Source organism: Ischnura elegans, chromosome 8 (assembly GCF_921293095.1).
Source record: "Ischnura elegans chromosome 8, ioIscEleg1.1, whole genome shotgun sequence".
Taxonomy (NCBI): Eukaryota; Metazoa; Arthropoda; class Insecta; order Odonata; family Coenagrionidae; genus Ischnura; species Ischnura elegans.
Genome location: NC_060253.1, coordinates 32,448,197 through 32,464,621, shown reverse-complemented (window position 1 = coordinate 32,464,621; position 16,425 = coordinate 32,448,197). Strand labels below are relative to the sequence as shown.

At 39.0% G+C, this 16,425-nt stretch overlaps 1 protein-coding gene across 7 annotated transcripts in view; it reads right to left on the bottom strand.

The window, feature by feature from the left end:
* LOC124163298 (protein AF-10-like) overlaps positions 1–15,703 on the bottom strand; it is a 53,340-nt gene extending 37,637 nt beyond the window's left edge. For 2 of the 7 annotated variants that reach the window (XM_046540106.1, XM_046540108.1), the window contains exons 1-4: positions 15,359–15,702; positions 15,060–15,139; positions 14,107–14,274; positions 1,056–1,253 (exon numbers count right to left, since the gene is read on the bottom strand). In XM_046540106.1, the coding sequence (XP_046396062.1) occupies positions 1,056–1,253; positions 14,107–14,274; positions 15,060–15,139; positions 15,359–15,467 (555 nt within the window). In that variant the 5' untranslated portion in view covers positions 15,468–15,702. Of the gene's footprint in view, positions 1–998; positions 1,254–14,106; positions 14,275–15,059; positions 15,140–15,358 lie in introns of all 7 variants that reach the window. The other 5 variants (XM_046540107.1, XM_046540109.1, XM_046540103.1 and 2 more) reach the window with 4 other exon arrangements.
* Positions 15,704–16,425: the final 722 nt, after the last annotated feature.

Here is a 16,425-nt window from a genome sequence, read left to right as displayed (position 1 = left end):
GCACTTGGCATGTTTACACCGTTACTATTCAATGTTACTCTGGAGAGGAAGGGAATAGAAGAAGTCAAGAGAGCAGGGGAAGTGGAAGTAGAGATAGCATGAGTCATAGCCAGGCACTTTCCTGCGTAGACAAGTTGCCATAAGTCCTGGTTTCCTATAACCACTGCTGCATGATGGCGTGATTGATTGCCCATTGCCTTCAGGGGAGTTCCATGCTCCTTCTTTCCAAGCATTACGGTGCGCAATCATTCAACAGCCTCCACATCCTGCAGCAGTTGCATCACCGGCAGCTTATGTGAGATGAGACTACTCAGCTTGGTGCCTGACACTGTAGTTTCTGACGTCGCGCAGTGGTTTCGAAGCATTTGTGCAAACCACTTTTCTTACTTCTACGGGTGCATAGTTTTTGGAAACCTATTATACGGAGCAGTAGGAATTTGAGTACAATCTTATTTCACCACAAAAATATCGTGGTTGGGAAAAGAAAGCTCTTAATGATTACGGAAAGCAATCTATTATAACAGACAATCTGAGTAAATAATAATAGATTGTTTGATTTGTGTAAATCATGAAAATTAAAAGAAATTAAAGTGAAAGTTTGGATTACTCGCGTTTTCCGATTATTCAAGCCGCCTCTTCCCATCATTAGCCGGGATAATTGGGAGTTTGCTGTACGTCTCTCCACCTTCCAAACTCAATCATAATTGATGGCCATGAAAAAATGGTGAATTAGCTCATTCTAATTTCCCTGACTCACCTCTTCAGAATAAACCCTACTTCACACTTAACCTACCATCTAAAAATCAAATATCTCGCTAAAATATATTTCTCCTAACACGTAAAAGATATTTAAACTCACATCCTGAACTAATTAACATGATTGCAAATAATATCAACTGAATCAAGGATTTGGACAACTGGGTACAAAGCAATGAGGGTGTACGAGGGGCTAAGGGTAAGGGTACTAGGCACACTAGGCATGGCCGGCATAGTCATACCCCTTTGGCTCTCCCGCCCCCCCTGCCGGGCGCTGCTCCCACCCCGCTCCCCCTCACCAGCTTCGAATAGTGGTGCTGGCAGTAGCCACAGTACTTGACGTTGTCCAGATAGTTTCCAGCCTCCTCGCAGAGCAGCCCAAGAGCCTGGGCACAGGTTACGTGGAACTGTTGTCGGCAGCCAGACCTGTTGCACTGCATACAAGCACCAACCGTTGCACGACTGCCTTTCCCTTGCTCTTCACAGATGTAGCAGTTCTGGGAGCGTCAAATAAAAAAGATAGGTACATTCAGGAATACCAAGTAAATAGCTTTTATGCATAAATATTATAAAATTGAAACTCAGATTAAATGCAACATGGTGCTCATGAGGTTATGGTCCCAGATTTGATACAAATGGTTCTTTCATGAACTAATTAGAGATAGAGGTGCAATCCTAAATCTTTGATAAGACTACAGAAGCAGAATAATTCTGATTTTCCATGGAATAAATTTCAGTAATTGAAAATTCAGGACAGACACACTTTTGGAGGCTTAGTTATGCATTACCTTTCACAGACGCTTTGTTTTCACACTATGGTGCCATTTGTTAATGAAGCAAAGGATGCATATCACAGTACTAAGGAAGCTCAATTGACTCATTGAGAAACAAGTTCAGAAATGGGCGGATCAGGATTAATTTTATACACTGGATTGGAAGAAGTCAAATTAAATTATTACCAATTAAAATACTTGATCTTAAAGGGAAAATTATGAATATGCCATCAGCATCTAATACTCTAAAAACAAAACTGTAAATAAGTGTGTTTGCAATTGTTGTAGTAACTGATATGAAATACAGATGTTCTTGAGTGCTGAGCAACTGTTTTTCTTTCATTTAAGAAGAGTTCAACAGGTTATGGTCCCAGATCGCAAGTGAATAGCTAATTTATCAGTCTATTCATAATTCCAACGAGAATTATGTGTGGAAGCATATAGTAAGTTACAACATGTCCGGCAGTAGTAGTGACTACAAAATTCAAGTGAATAAACTTGAAGGACCTGAAGACTGGGCTAAGTGGAAATGACACATTTCGATGATATTGAGAGCATATGCACTAGAATATATCGTCTTTGGTACACACACGCGTGTTGCATTTGTGGAAACAACGACGGTAGAAGAAAAGACGACAGGTCATCTGTGGTTGAAAGATGATGCAAAGGCGGCAAGTTTGTAAGCTGGTACACTGGGAAAATCATTTGCAGAGCTTGTTTTGACATGCACCCACGCAAATGAAATTTGGGAAAAGTTGCACACAAGATTTGAGCTGATAGAAGCCTTACACAACAGCTAAATATGTTGCTTGAAGCTAATTTTCGTGTTCAACATCATGAAAAAGAGGACATACCACACATGTTGCAAAGCTACAGAAACTTTTCATGGATTTGAATATGTAATGAATTGCAGAAACACAAAGAAAATGTGTTGGCTTAAAGAATGTTGAACAGTCGAATTTCATCCACGCTAGGAAAAGAATACGACAATTTCAAAGACTCGTGTGGGACAATACCAATGCGAAATCAAAATCTGAACTTATTGATTGAGAAATTGTGTACGGTTGAACTTCAAGACCAAATTACACTTGAATCCGCTGCATTTTTTGCACACAACAACCCAAAGAAGAAAAGTCAACAAGTGTTAATAGTGAGAAATCGAAGAAAATTAATGATCATGCAAAGGAAAAATTTCGATGTAATAGGTGCAAACACATAGGTCATTGGGCAGCGGGGTGTCCGATGAAACGGACCGATGGAAGTACTGGAAAAAACTTATGTGAAAAGAATGCTGCATTCCTTTGCACCTCAATTAATGGCTATGCTGAAGCTGACAGCTGGAATTGCGGCAGTGGTGCTACGTCAATCATGTTACTCCGAATAAGCAATATTTTGTATCATATACAAAATTCGCTGTTCCTAAAATGGTTTCACTAGGAAAACGAGGTGAAGTCATGCTGGCTCACGGAAATGGAAGTTTAAATTCAAATGCATTTGAACAAGACTTGGAAAAATGCGGAATTAAAAGACGTTCTTTATGCCCCTGAAGCAAGCGCTCACTTATTCTCAGTGAAAGCAGCTGCACGAAAAGGTTTTTGCACGAGACAAGATGATAAAAGAGTCAAACATGAAGACCAAGACACAGGGGAAATGATGATGATGGGGCATATAAGCCATGGTCTATGCATGCTTGACATAGGCGTTGTAAAACCGGCACAACCTATGGAAGTAAATTTAGTGACCTCATCGGATTTACTGTAAGTTTATCTGAAAGATTCGACTATCAATACAAGAAGCAGGGTCAGTGCTGATTTTCGGGTTCCTCAGTTGGTTGTTTTTGGATAACAACAGTTTCGGGAGCCATCCTGCTACCATCTTCAGGTCGAAGGTACAAGAAGCACGTAAAACGTGTCTTGAAGCAAATGAATATCATCAATGTAGACGTCTGCAAAAAATAATTCTGAGATGGATGTGCCCTGGGAACAAATGCATCGGTTGCTATTCAACAGTACAGTTAATCGCCCAATGGTTACTGGTGAGCAAATTAATGCCAATGTGAATGGACCCATGTTTACGGAATCATTCAGAAGAGTGCACCACTACATTTGCTTCAACACTTTGAGTGCCGGCTGCTAATTTTAAAGCCCTACTGAAAAATCCAGCCATTTTTACTAAATTTGTACAATTTTTTAAACATTAGCATCAAAAATATATTTATATCAGTGTGTATTTCAGTAAAAATGAGACTTTTCTCTTCTTTATGAATGAGTTGAATAACATTTATTGCTAATTTTTAAATATATAATTTAACAATGAAAACCTACTGTTTTTGAAAAATAAAAAAGTTGCAACATATGATTTACCGCCATAACATGCATAACAATTTTTTATTGCACTCAATTTGAACTACTTAAAGCATGAAAATCATAAAAAAGCATTATTCCAAGCAAGAGATGACAAAAAATCCTTGATGACAAAAAATGTCACTGCACTCTAAACGAAAGGTTCTTTCTGCAAAAGAATTTTCACACCAAGTGGCCTAAGATAAGGATGCCGGTAGCTGCAGAGGACTTTTCGTCCTCAAGACATTAAAAGAACTCTTTATCCATCGAGGATTTGATTTTTGAATAACAGAACACCTAAAGGCCGTATCACACTAGCGACTGCGGCCAGCGCTGCGGCTGCGACCGCGACTGCGACTGGCCCGTCGACCAATCAGAGCGAGGCAGTCGACGCTGCGACTGCGACTCCGAAGAATAGCCGACCGGCTATTCTTCTGACAAGGAACATTAACGGAGTGTAACGCCCACTTTTGCTTCAAACTTTGCACATTTGTAGATTAATGCAAAAAAATGAAATGTGTGAAATTTCCCGTGCCCTCGTGACCTGTGAGTCGAGATATCAGCGATCAAAGATGCCCGATTCGTCAATTCGCCGCCCGTCAGGGGGAAGGCATGCCGGCAATTGGCCCACTCCTCGCCGGGCTCGACCCAGCCGCCCGGTGAGCGGCCAGCGATGCGATGCGAGCTATATTTCGTCTACGGCGGAGTCTCACGCCCCGGCGAATCGCTCTTTTGTTTTCTGTTAGTCTTTCTGTATTTCCGATTTTACCTAATACTTATGGAGCATCGGATTGATGGGAAAATTGCTCTGCATTTAGTTATAATGTATAGCAGCACTTTGAAACGCGGAAACTTCGGAATGATACTATAACCCGGAGTAATTCGCGATAAGAATTTATGCTTCATCTTTCTGCCCGTAAATGCGCAAAGGAAACGAGATAGGGGGCATGTTTCTTTCAAACTTTTAAGAGGAAACCCAAAATAAGCAACACATGAAATACGTCAACAGCCTAGGCCTCTCGGAGACGAGACGGGAAAAACCCCATCCGTATGAATGGACGGGGTTCCTTGCCCTTTGGTGGGAGGTCGGCAAATCTATTGTATTTCTAAAGGGCGTACGTAGATTCGTAGATTTTTCGCTTCTGGAAACGGCTGCATCCTCGACCATTTCAGGTACTGTCATAAAATAACCCAAACATTTCCCGTCTCCTCGAACAAAATATAAACACCAGTAGAGATGGAAAACAGCGAGGAATTGGAATTTTGTCAGTTCTACTTCATCTTTTGGTTTGTTCAGAAGCATACGGTTATCTCCAGCACTCTCTCTGCTCTTGTATTGTGGATTGAGCAAAAACGATCTGATTGCTGTTTTTAATAGTATAATATAGCTTTCAACATCGTTCGGGTAATTATAATGGCTGAGGTGGAAACCCATTGAACGTTTTGAGGTTGATGAGAAGTAAATTTTTGGATACTCTCTCTTTTTCGGAGACCACTGTGGAAGAAATTGATCTGGCGGAAAAGCTCACAGGTAAGTGTTTTATGATAATTAAACGATGAAATTATTATGCTAACAGTCAGTTACTTGCTTCTCTAATTTATTTATAATTATATTGTGTAGTAAAAATATGTTATGATATATGTGTTGCAGCGATATTGAAATCCTGTGCAGAAGATGGTGAATACGATTGGGAGGTCGAAGATGATCTTGTATTTGACGATGACAATGAGAGGAATGAGGAAACTGTGGAGGGGTTTGAAGAAAGTAGCAGTGATTCGGAGAGGGATGAGGATATTTCTCCAACGTCTCCTTCTTCTTCAACATCATATGATGTTTCCCCTATGAAGAAACCGAGATCAGAACCATCAATGCTCCAAAAAAAATGGCAGTTGACTTTTGGAAGTCAGGGAAAAAGGGCAACTTGCGACTAGAGACAGTTCGGCACAACTTCCGCTTCGTAACTAGCCGAACTCAACTTCATCGATATGAGAGGCAGATAATAGAAAGCGGAGCCTTAAATGAAAAGTATAAATCTATCCGGGAAGCTCTTCTCACCCGCTTCAAGACCGCCAAAGAGAATAATATAAATGACCGAGATTTGCGGAGGTGGGCAATTGAGGAAAATAGTCAACTGGATACCCCAATCACAAACTTTAAATGCACTCCTCCGTGGCTTTGGAAGTGGAAGAAGCATAACAACATTGTTTCTCGCAAGGTTACGCGAGTTGTTTCCAAGAAGCATTCCTTGGAACAACAGAGTGTTTCAGAAAAGGCCAGAGAGTTCGTGACGGAGGGTTAAGGATTTAATTAGTAATATTGCAAATGGTAGTGTGCAAGTTTTAAATACTGACCAGAGTGGTTTTAAAAAGGAAATGCATTCCGGGCGCACTCTGGAATTTCGAGGGGTGAAAGTGGTGGAATCAGTGGCCCATAGTTTACATGCAACCACTCATTCTTACACTATTCAACCGACTATTTCAATGGATGGTGAGCTCCTCTCCACTCTACTTATCTGCTTGCAAGAGAAGGATGGCAAATTCCCCGCACGCGCGGACATTTTTCAAGCCGCCAATGTTCATTGCGTTGCATCAACTTCAGGATTGTTAACCAAAAACATTTTGATGGAAGAGTATTTCGGGCAGGTTCTTTCCCCAGCAATACGTAATGAATTTATGTATGAATATGTAATTATATGTATTTATGAATGAATTATTACTATGTATATATCTTTGTGAAAATTAACAGTATAGAAATAAACATGTTTGAACTGAACTGAACAATCAAAAAAATTCGTAAATCTATAATCCTCTCACGTTACGGCCATTGGAACTCTCTAGGGCCTTGACCGTCCCGAGGATATTCCATGAGGAGCTCGGTGCACCGGAATGCATAGTCATTAGTCTGAACGTATCAGTCAATTAGGTGAGTTTTGGTGGTCCATTCCCCATGCAATAGATTTGCCGACCTCCCACCAAAGGGCAAGGAACCCCGTCCATTCATACGGATGGGGTTTTTCCCGTCTCGTCTCCGAGAGGCCTAGGCTGTTGACGTATTTCATGTGTTGCTTATTTTGGGTTTCCTCTTAAAAGTTTGAAAGAAACATGCCCCCTATCTCGTTTCCTTTGCGCATTTACGGGCAGAAAGATGAAGCATAAATTCTTATCGCGAATTACTCCGGGTTATAGTATCATTCCGAAGTTTCCGCGTTTCAAAGTGTTGCTATATATTATAACTAAATGCAGAGCAATTTTCCCATCAATCCGATGCTCCATAAGTATTAGGTAAAATCGGAAATACAGAAAGACTAACAGAAAACAAAAGAGCGATTCGCCGGGGCGTGAGACTCCGCCGTAGACGAAATATAGCTCGCATCGCATCGCTGGCCGCTCACCGGGCGGCTGGGTCGAGCCCCGCGAGGAGTGGGCCAATTGCCGGCATGCCTTCCCCCTGACGGGCGGCGAATTGACGAATCGGGCATCTTTGATCGCTGATATCTCGACTCACAGGTCACGAGGGCACGGAAAATTTCACACATTTCATTTTTTTGCATTAATCTACAAATGTGCAAAGTTTGAAGCAAAAGTGGGCGTTACACTCCGTTAATGTTCCTTGTGAGTCGCAGTCGCAGCCAATCAGAGAGCTCCATTTCAATCTCGCGCGCTTGCGGCAGACATGTTTGTTTGTTTTGGTTACCGTAGCGAGGGAAGTTCAAGAAGGTTATAAGATAACGCTGAGATAATTTCGGATTTTTAAAGTGAAGATGGAAGCCCAGTATATTGGATATTGCACCCGAGTACACAGGTGAATGAAAATGAAGTACGTTTTAACATATTTTAGGAACATTTTCAACAATTGCTACTCTCTATCTATTCGTTGGGCTTTCGTAAACAAACAAGCCACAAGCAGAAACGTTCATACGTGCGCATGCGCGATCGTGGCGTCGGCCGCAATGTGTGATGGGGTGTAGTCGCAGCCGCAGCCGCAGTCGCGGTCGCAGCGGCGGTCGCAGTCGCTAGTGTGATACGGCCTTAAGCAGTATAGTGGAAAAGTACCACAGGGGAAATATTATGGCTTCACGTGTACAAAGCCAATTAAATAGAAAGACGTATGTCATAAGCATTGTGCTACACTCATATTCTCTTCGTGCACTGTGCTCAAGACCACTAATTATGGTTCTATCATCTGTAGTATATACTTTACTGTCCACGCAGCATCATATAATAAGTTTCAATTCTGTGGAATCATGGAGACCGATCGATCGACGTTGAACATCATAGGCTCGCTTTGAAATGAAAAAATTATTTAAAAAAATATAATATCACATAAATTTATAATTTCCGATTTACATGATCATAAAAACACAGAAAACCCCGATCATAACACAGGTCTCTGGAATGGAGGTACCTGGATTATCTGTAATCCTCTTCCCAAGAAACGGAAAAAAAACCTCATAAGTTCAATTCTACCACAAATTTATCAGGGCAATACAATATAACAATTTTATTTTATGGTTTAAACTATCGTACCCAATCTCTTTCAACAGGAGTTATCAAAATAATCTGATATTTACTTTTGCCCTAACAGTTGTTACTGTTTCCGTGCAAAATAGGTTATTTTAATTGCAAATGCAGAAGATAAGGATGACTACAACCACTGTTTCTCAAGACAGTTCTTCCAGGGAAAATCGACAAGCCTGACACATTTTTTCCTCACACCCGTAACGAATTTTTGAGAGGGCTCGGGCCACCTAAAAATATTTATTCTTGCTCTCACCTTCCCATGATACCACAGTTCTGCAGCTCTGAACTGCAGCAACTATTTCCTCATTATTCTTGTTTGCACACAGGAGTTCCTAAATGGTCAAGCACCCTGGTCACCAAATCAATCACAATCAGTTCTTCATCAAATACATTTGAAGCTCCACTCATCTCTTTTACCATGAACATAAAAATCATCCCTGAATCAGACAGAAATATAGAGGTACTTGCCTAGCCATGGTGGTGAGAACTTGGAAATTCCTGACTGGGTCTACACTGAGGGTACATATACAGTGGAACTTGGTTAGTACGTTCCTCCTTAGCACGACGATTTCTCCCAGTCCCAGTACCATCCAAGCGAAATACAGGTAAAACTATTTGGTTAGAACGCTTGAAATAGTGGCGCTTTCCTGGGTAATACACTCAATTATTTGCCACGAAGTAACCTACAAGTCGTTTCCTAGTATTTTCCAAGTGTGTAAACTCACGAATTCATTAGTTACCTAATTATTATCAACCATTGACCTTCTTACATTCATCCCTCATCCATCTTTCTATGACCGTGATGCATTCAAATGCATTTCTCAATGCCAAGAGTATGCACGTCATTACTTGACAAGTTTTGCGGGAGCAGACAATGCTTTGGATTACCACACGAAACTTAACGGAAAAATACTCGATCTAGGTGCAAGAAATAGAAAGACTACATTGATAAATTTTTTAAAGAGAATTTCAAATGTAGAATATAAAAATCCACTTATAATAATCTCTAAACGTCTTATTAATCGTCATATCAATATATCAATCAATATGGGTTCATTCTGAGCACGAATGTGTACGGCTGTTGCCGGGATTAATGGTAAAGAAAATGTAAGACAATTTTTATGATTTTTTTTTACAACCAATTGATACACTCAGGGTTATCATCATTTTCCATGAGTAATCTCTGAGAAAGAAGAAATGACCTAGCTAAACTTGTCTTCTTAAAACATATACAACAAATCACGGGGAGAATGATGACGTTTTTATGTAATTGTCTCTGGGAAATCTATGAAAATATTGTGATTTTCGTTCACATGGTTTTCTTTGGCAGTTTAGTGCTAATTTTCTTGATTTTGAATGTGAAAAGAGTTCAGGAAGGCGGTCCTACAAGAACTTTAGACAGTAATTGTAGTTATGACTTTTCTACAGATTTTAATAACCACCATTTCTATTATTTAATTCCCTAGTAAGCACGTTTTCCTGGATACCACGTTCATTTTTTGTGGTTCCTTCAAAAACGTACTAAACAAGTTCTACTGTATATATCTCACTTTTCTGATTTTCAGCTCCAGTTCAAAAGATATGATGACCGATTTCTAGTGAGTTGAAAGTTTCATTGTAAAAAAATGCTGGCCTACATTGTCACTGTTTGCTTACTCGCATATTAAATAATGTACACAAACCTACCAAATGCATAACCGTGACCTCGATGATAGCTTACACAGCATTATGCTTGCTTCAAGTAGTGCCATTACGACACATGCGGATTTAAATTTCTCATGAGTGATCATCACGATGAAAATAATGAATGGAATAATAATTTTTAGGAACATCAGGGGACAAGAGGCTAAATATACTTAAAATTTTATGATTATGTCACCAACCAGTAGCTTGAAGTTGTGCAATCAATCGGCATGCATAAGGATGGATTTCACCAAAAGTTACTGATCAAAATCATGATTCAGGACAACTGAGTTCATGGTATATCTGAAACCATGGTTTAGTGGGGCAAGTTAGAGGTGGTCTTCACTGCACCTATCTTCTTTTTAATAACTTGTCAAAGTAATTCAACAGTGCTAACATGGTAGTGAATTGAAGGTGCTGATATGAAATTCTAGACAAAAAGTTATTCAGTAAATACCAAAAATATCCAGTAGGTATGACATTAATATTAATAGTTTATGATAAAAAAATCATGATTACGAAAACCTTTTCTTGAAAAATATTCCTTCCATAAGAAATGAAAAGGAAGAACAACCAAAAAAATGTCTCAAGAATTATGAAGGAACACAAAAGATGATGGTGGCGTAGTGGCAGCAATCAAGCCATGGCCGTGTGTTGTCTTTCTTTCACTTCCACCCATTTCTGCAACAGTTTGTCTCAATAGATTTAAAAAATCGATATTTCAATGCCGGCTCATGCACAACCCTGCTCAGAGAGCTTCACCAGTAGTGACTTTCGTTCACAGGGCCAACAACATCTCAGACAGAGAGTCCTTAACTGCAGAGAAGAAACATTTAAAAGAAACCTTACAACGCAATGAATAAGGAGACAAACTTTTGCAGAAACAGGCTAAAGCAGAAGACAGACAACACACAGCTCAGTAAACAGCCATTAATCATGATGACAACAAGTCCGAAGTATACACCATAATACCTTTCATCATCAAGACTGTGGTCATCATGATTAATGGCTGTTTTACTAAAATATTTTTTTACGAAAGTAACGTAAATGAAACTAGGCTTCCGTGTAAAAAAAATGGAAAAACATCTGATGCTTCCACATTACAGAATAAGATTTCCATGCAGAATGATTTTCAATGAAAATTTTATTAGTTTCATTTACATTACTTTTGTAAGAAAAATAAAATTTTCATCGAAAATCAAGGAAATAATGAACAGTAGGCTCTTGCAAAATGAAAGGTAGAAACAAATTATGAACATAGTGCAGCATCCATGAATCGAACCTACGACATCTGGGTAGGAGTTGAATGCCGTAACCACAGAGCTACCGCTTCTAGTTGATAAGAACACATTTCTAAGGGGAATATAAAAGACCAGTAAATGTTTAGTTGCATTTTTTGTTTAAACTATTGGCTATATAACCTCATACGGAGGGTGATTTGTAGACAGCTCCCATTGGACTACAGCGCTCCTAAGTTTGATTGAAAACTGAGAGCCAGTATTGTGACACTCCCCATGTGAGAAAAATCAGTTCAACCTCTCCATGATTGTTGAGTGTGCTTGGAGTGCACCCAGCCACGAAATTTTATGCTTTTACCCAAGGTTGAGGTTGATACAAGAAGCTATCGAGATTGCTAAAATTCAAAACAAAACAAACCGAATAATAAAACACAAAACAACAGGAGGAGAATCCTCTCCAACAATCATGGAAGGGACCACTTGAGAGGCTACAAATCAGAGGGTCGTTATACAACGAAGTCAGTAAGGAAGGACTAGAGAAATAAAAGACAGATGAAAGTGCGGAAAAGCACCTTCAACCTGAAGATGCCAGGAGGATCACCAGCAAACCTGTAGTCAACAACAAAGCTGGAAAGGGTGTAACCCAAAAAATAGAGAAGACAAGGTGCTGGTAGTGCCGAAAAATTTGCCTTGACATAGAGATCTAAACCTAAATAATTTCAGTTAAACAATTAACATGTGTGAAAGGCTACACATTCATACGGGGATATTCTGTAAAAGATAGCAGCTGCACAATTATAATGAAGATGCTATTTGGATGCAATGTTTTGCCCCTCCCCTCCCCCCCGATTCCCTATCTCAAATAGTGGCCCACAAGATGAATTTGGGGTCGCTTTAGCATCGAAAATAATGCCAGCTTTTGGCAGGCATTCGGATTGGACCCCATACTGAGGCATATTTTAACGCACGGGTCATCGCACTCAAGGTGGAGAATCGAAGGAGACATAGAAATCGAAAAATATCACCCTTCCATTACTATGGTTAAACAGCGTGCGCAAATTAACTTCAGAGAAAAGCAATTGCTCTGCTTGGGAAGGCTCAAATGCCTTTGAAGTCAGAGAAGAAGATTTTATTAGATTTTTTCGAGCAACTAAGGAAATATGGAGATACTTGTACCAACAACTAGACCTAGCATTGCCAAAGAGAAGTCAAAGTGGCTTAAAAACACACACCCAATTAGGTAATATAAGATTGTCTGAAAACATATAAATCAGATTATAATTACAATCGGAGAACATTTATCACTTTTTTCATAGTTATACACGATTCTGACTTCTTCATTCCTCGTGGTCACCCTATCAGCACATATACGAGCATTCTTCTACCTTGCCTTCCCATGAAGGTCCTTCCTTGCCTAAATACTATTACATTAGATCAATTACATCGAATATAAATCATCAAATTCAACAGATGGATTAGGGATTGAACCTTTTCCCACTGTTCCAAATTTTTAGGAGGTTCGTGGAGGGCAAGAATACTGGCTAACTCTTCCCAGCATTTTTGATGGTCGGCTCTTCCCGTATACCCTTCAATTCTTTCAAACTTGCCAAGGGCGAAGTACCAATGGTCATTCATACAGTTGACCATAATTGCAGTCTGCATCTGCGACATCTAAAACGGCCTTACTTTGTTGCTATAATTTTTCCCATATGCAATTAATAATTGCATGTGCACGCATTCATATTTAAGCATAAATGCCGCAGTGAAATTAATGCCTTAGTCAATGTTTGATAACAAACCTTTCCATTGTGTACCCTTAACTCTTATTCGCCGTTTTATATATATCTTTATGTTCGATAAGATTGATCATATGTGTTTGCGTTTGTATATAAAAGTATGAGTTTGATTTTTGTCGCTTGCAATGCACGGAACTGTTTTCAATCGTCAATTTGTATCTTACTATGCCCTCTTTGTAAGGATAAAAGAATTGTAAAATTTATTTTAGTTATTATTATATCTAATAATTACATATTTACAAATAACTTTCTGAATTACTTGACTTGGATCATTGGCCACAGAACAATTTTCACGCTGACTATTAATACACCATCAAAAATCAGCACTAAATGCAGAATCAAAATTGATGCTATTTGAAAAAGGGAAATAGCGGCGGCATAATATTACACCCTCAAGATACAGAATAGCCTTGATAGTATATTCCTGAGAATGCAGAGGAATATGACACTTATAAATTACGTTGATGAATATGAGTTTTGAAGCAGCACGTTATATATTTCTGTTTTGAAGTATTAGGAGAAAGGCTAGTAACAAAGGGTGCAAATGAACCAATAATTACATTCTTATTATTTCATACACCAAAACAAATTATACATGGATTTATTTTGGAAAACTGGTTTCCAGAGACTAGGATGTTTAAACATCAAGAAAGCTGTTCCACTGGTCCTCATATGTATCAAATTTATATCGAGATGGAATATGCAAGTACTAAAAGATAAAAATTTAATGCTACTGATCCACAACTTTAAAGCAGAGTTGCAAAGAAGAAACAATCTGAAGAGCTTTAATACTAAATGCCAATCCATACACCACCATCAGCACGGATTGCTGAAACTTATTCTTTTGCTTGAACTTGCAAACCTTCTACAGCTTCCATTTTGAACAGTTAAATTGGTATGCACTGGTCGCAAATGCATACAGACAAGCCCACTCTTACTAAGGCTCAACAACAATATGTAATGACTGAATTGAGTACACTAAATAGTTTATTCATACCTTGTTGAATCTCTCGTTGGGGACATGCTGCAGAAGAATAGGTTCCATTGTAGTAACATTTCCAAATCGAACTTCTGGTATATATAAAGCACAAACTACATGAGCCCAACCACTATTGTCAGTGCGCTTGAGGGCTCCGTCCTTACTTGGACAAAGCTCACATCGCTGCTGGGCAATCGTTCATAAGGGCAAAAGGGAAACAAGAGGAAAGAGAAAAAATGCATTAGCTACTTCAAGTCACACAACAACTCCCACAAGAAATAATTGACACTAAGTTCTTCAATAAACAGCAACATCATTTTCAATGCAAATTCATAAAAAACTAAATATTCATACTTGGCTTAAAAGAATATTCACGAATGGGAACAAGAATATCATTTAAGCGACTCAATTATCATCTTAGGCAGATAGAAATAAATATTGGTTCACAATACAACAAATAAAACTCATATGAATGAATAAGTTCACCGTGGAGTGGTTGTAAAAGATACTACCAAATCAGTAAAACATACAAAACAAAAAATATGATAACTACCACTACCACAAAAATAATTTTAAGGGGTATCAGAAAATGTAGTAGCAAAGAGTCTAAAGGGATGAGCTTACATGCATTTTCACGACTTATAAGTACGACAGAAAAGTTGACATTTGAAGTAGAGAGCACACAAAAATGCAGAAATATCTCAGATAACAGGACTTTCTGTGTTAAAATCCAACTGATAACCCATGTACACAGTGAAACCACTCAAACAATTAACAAGAAACAGATATCTAGTGCCTGTAATGACCATTCTCAGAGGGGGTCCAAATTTGGTGAATAACGAAATGGAAAATATGCATGTAAAATACAATAACACATGGAAATAGCAAAAATGTGCCAAGTCCCTTAAAATGACTACATCCAATTATTAATTAAACCACGTTAAATGCTAGAAAAACTATCACAAACTCACCACTCGTGCTGCCCTCTCCTGAGACTCACACTTTCGGCAGTACCACGGTCCTGTGGGAACGGTGACTATGCCATAGCAAGCTGTAAAAAAACTCCTCATTAATCCATTAATCACAACACTAAACTCATTCGACGAATATAAATAACATTGAGGATAGTGTTTTGACAAAAATTGTAGCACTATGCAGAAAAAATATCACATAAAACCATTTAAATCACAAAAATCACACTCGCGGTCCTTGGAATCCACACAGCAAACGTGTGCTGACAACGATAGCTCTTGAACCCCTTTCAACTCACCTTGATGAACAGCGACTGTACAGCCTGCACCATCACAATACACTAAAGGGTTCTCTGTCCATCCTCTTTCATCCGAACAAACACAACAGCCTCCTACCATTTCCTTCATACTGGGTTCCAATACCAATGTTCTACTAGCGTCACTTTAAAAGTGGCTTGAATTTCATGATTGTGGGGTCCTTTGCACTATCTTCACGAATATTCCGACATGACTAACTTTAAATCGAAACTTTTTTCGCTTTATTTACAATATTTAACCAGAAATTTTGTTTGTAAACACTGTTTTCATGTGGGTCATGACTGCCAAACGACTCCACACAATTTACCTGCGCGCATGCGTCAAAATGGATGGCGCCAGTCGCGCCAGCGGCCAGCGGTCTTCACTGGCCTGGTCGAAAACAAAAAGATAGGTCGAAAGCACATGAGTGTCATCGAGAATAACAATGAAGCGCCATGTTGTTTCCAATTGTATTACGAAATGATCATAATACCCTTGGATACGATGAGACTTATATATTACGATTTATGTCACTAAAAAATCAGCAAAGCCATAATTACCGTCTCGTATGTGTTCTCAAATGTAAGCTGGTGATGAATTCTGTGACGATTTTCATCACTGAGTCCACTGAAGTGGCGCAATCTGTGTGAACCGCTAACTCATCAAATCATTACTTTTCTTCATTTTTACTAATGATTTACTGTTATTTTCAGCAATTCTATGTCCCATCAAACAATAAAGAGCGTCAGATTTTTTATATCTACAAAGTTTCTCTAAATATCACGGTAAATTTTTATCAAAGAACTTCATTACAACCTCAGAACAGACTAAACTGATTGATAAACTGACTTTTTGGTGAATGCTTGCCTTGTGAAAATCAATGGAAATCTCAGTGGAGCCCGCGTTTTCCTCACTCCCTCTCTCTGAAAATAATCTCTCATTGCTTGCTGTTCCAAAGAACAAAGAAAATAACTTAAAAAAAGAAGACTAGTGGAGTAGAGATCCATGTTAAGTCATAGCGAATTTTTTCAATTATCAACCCACCAGTGGCGTAACTATAGGAACATGC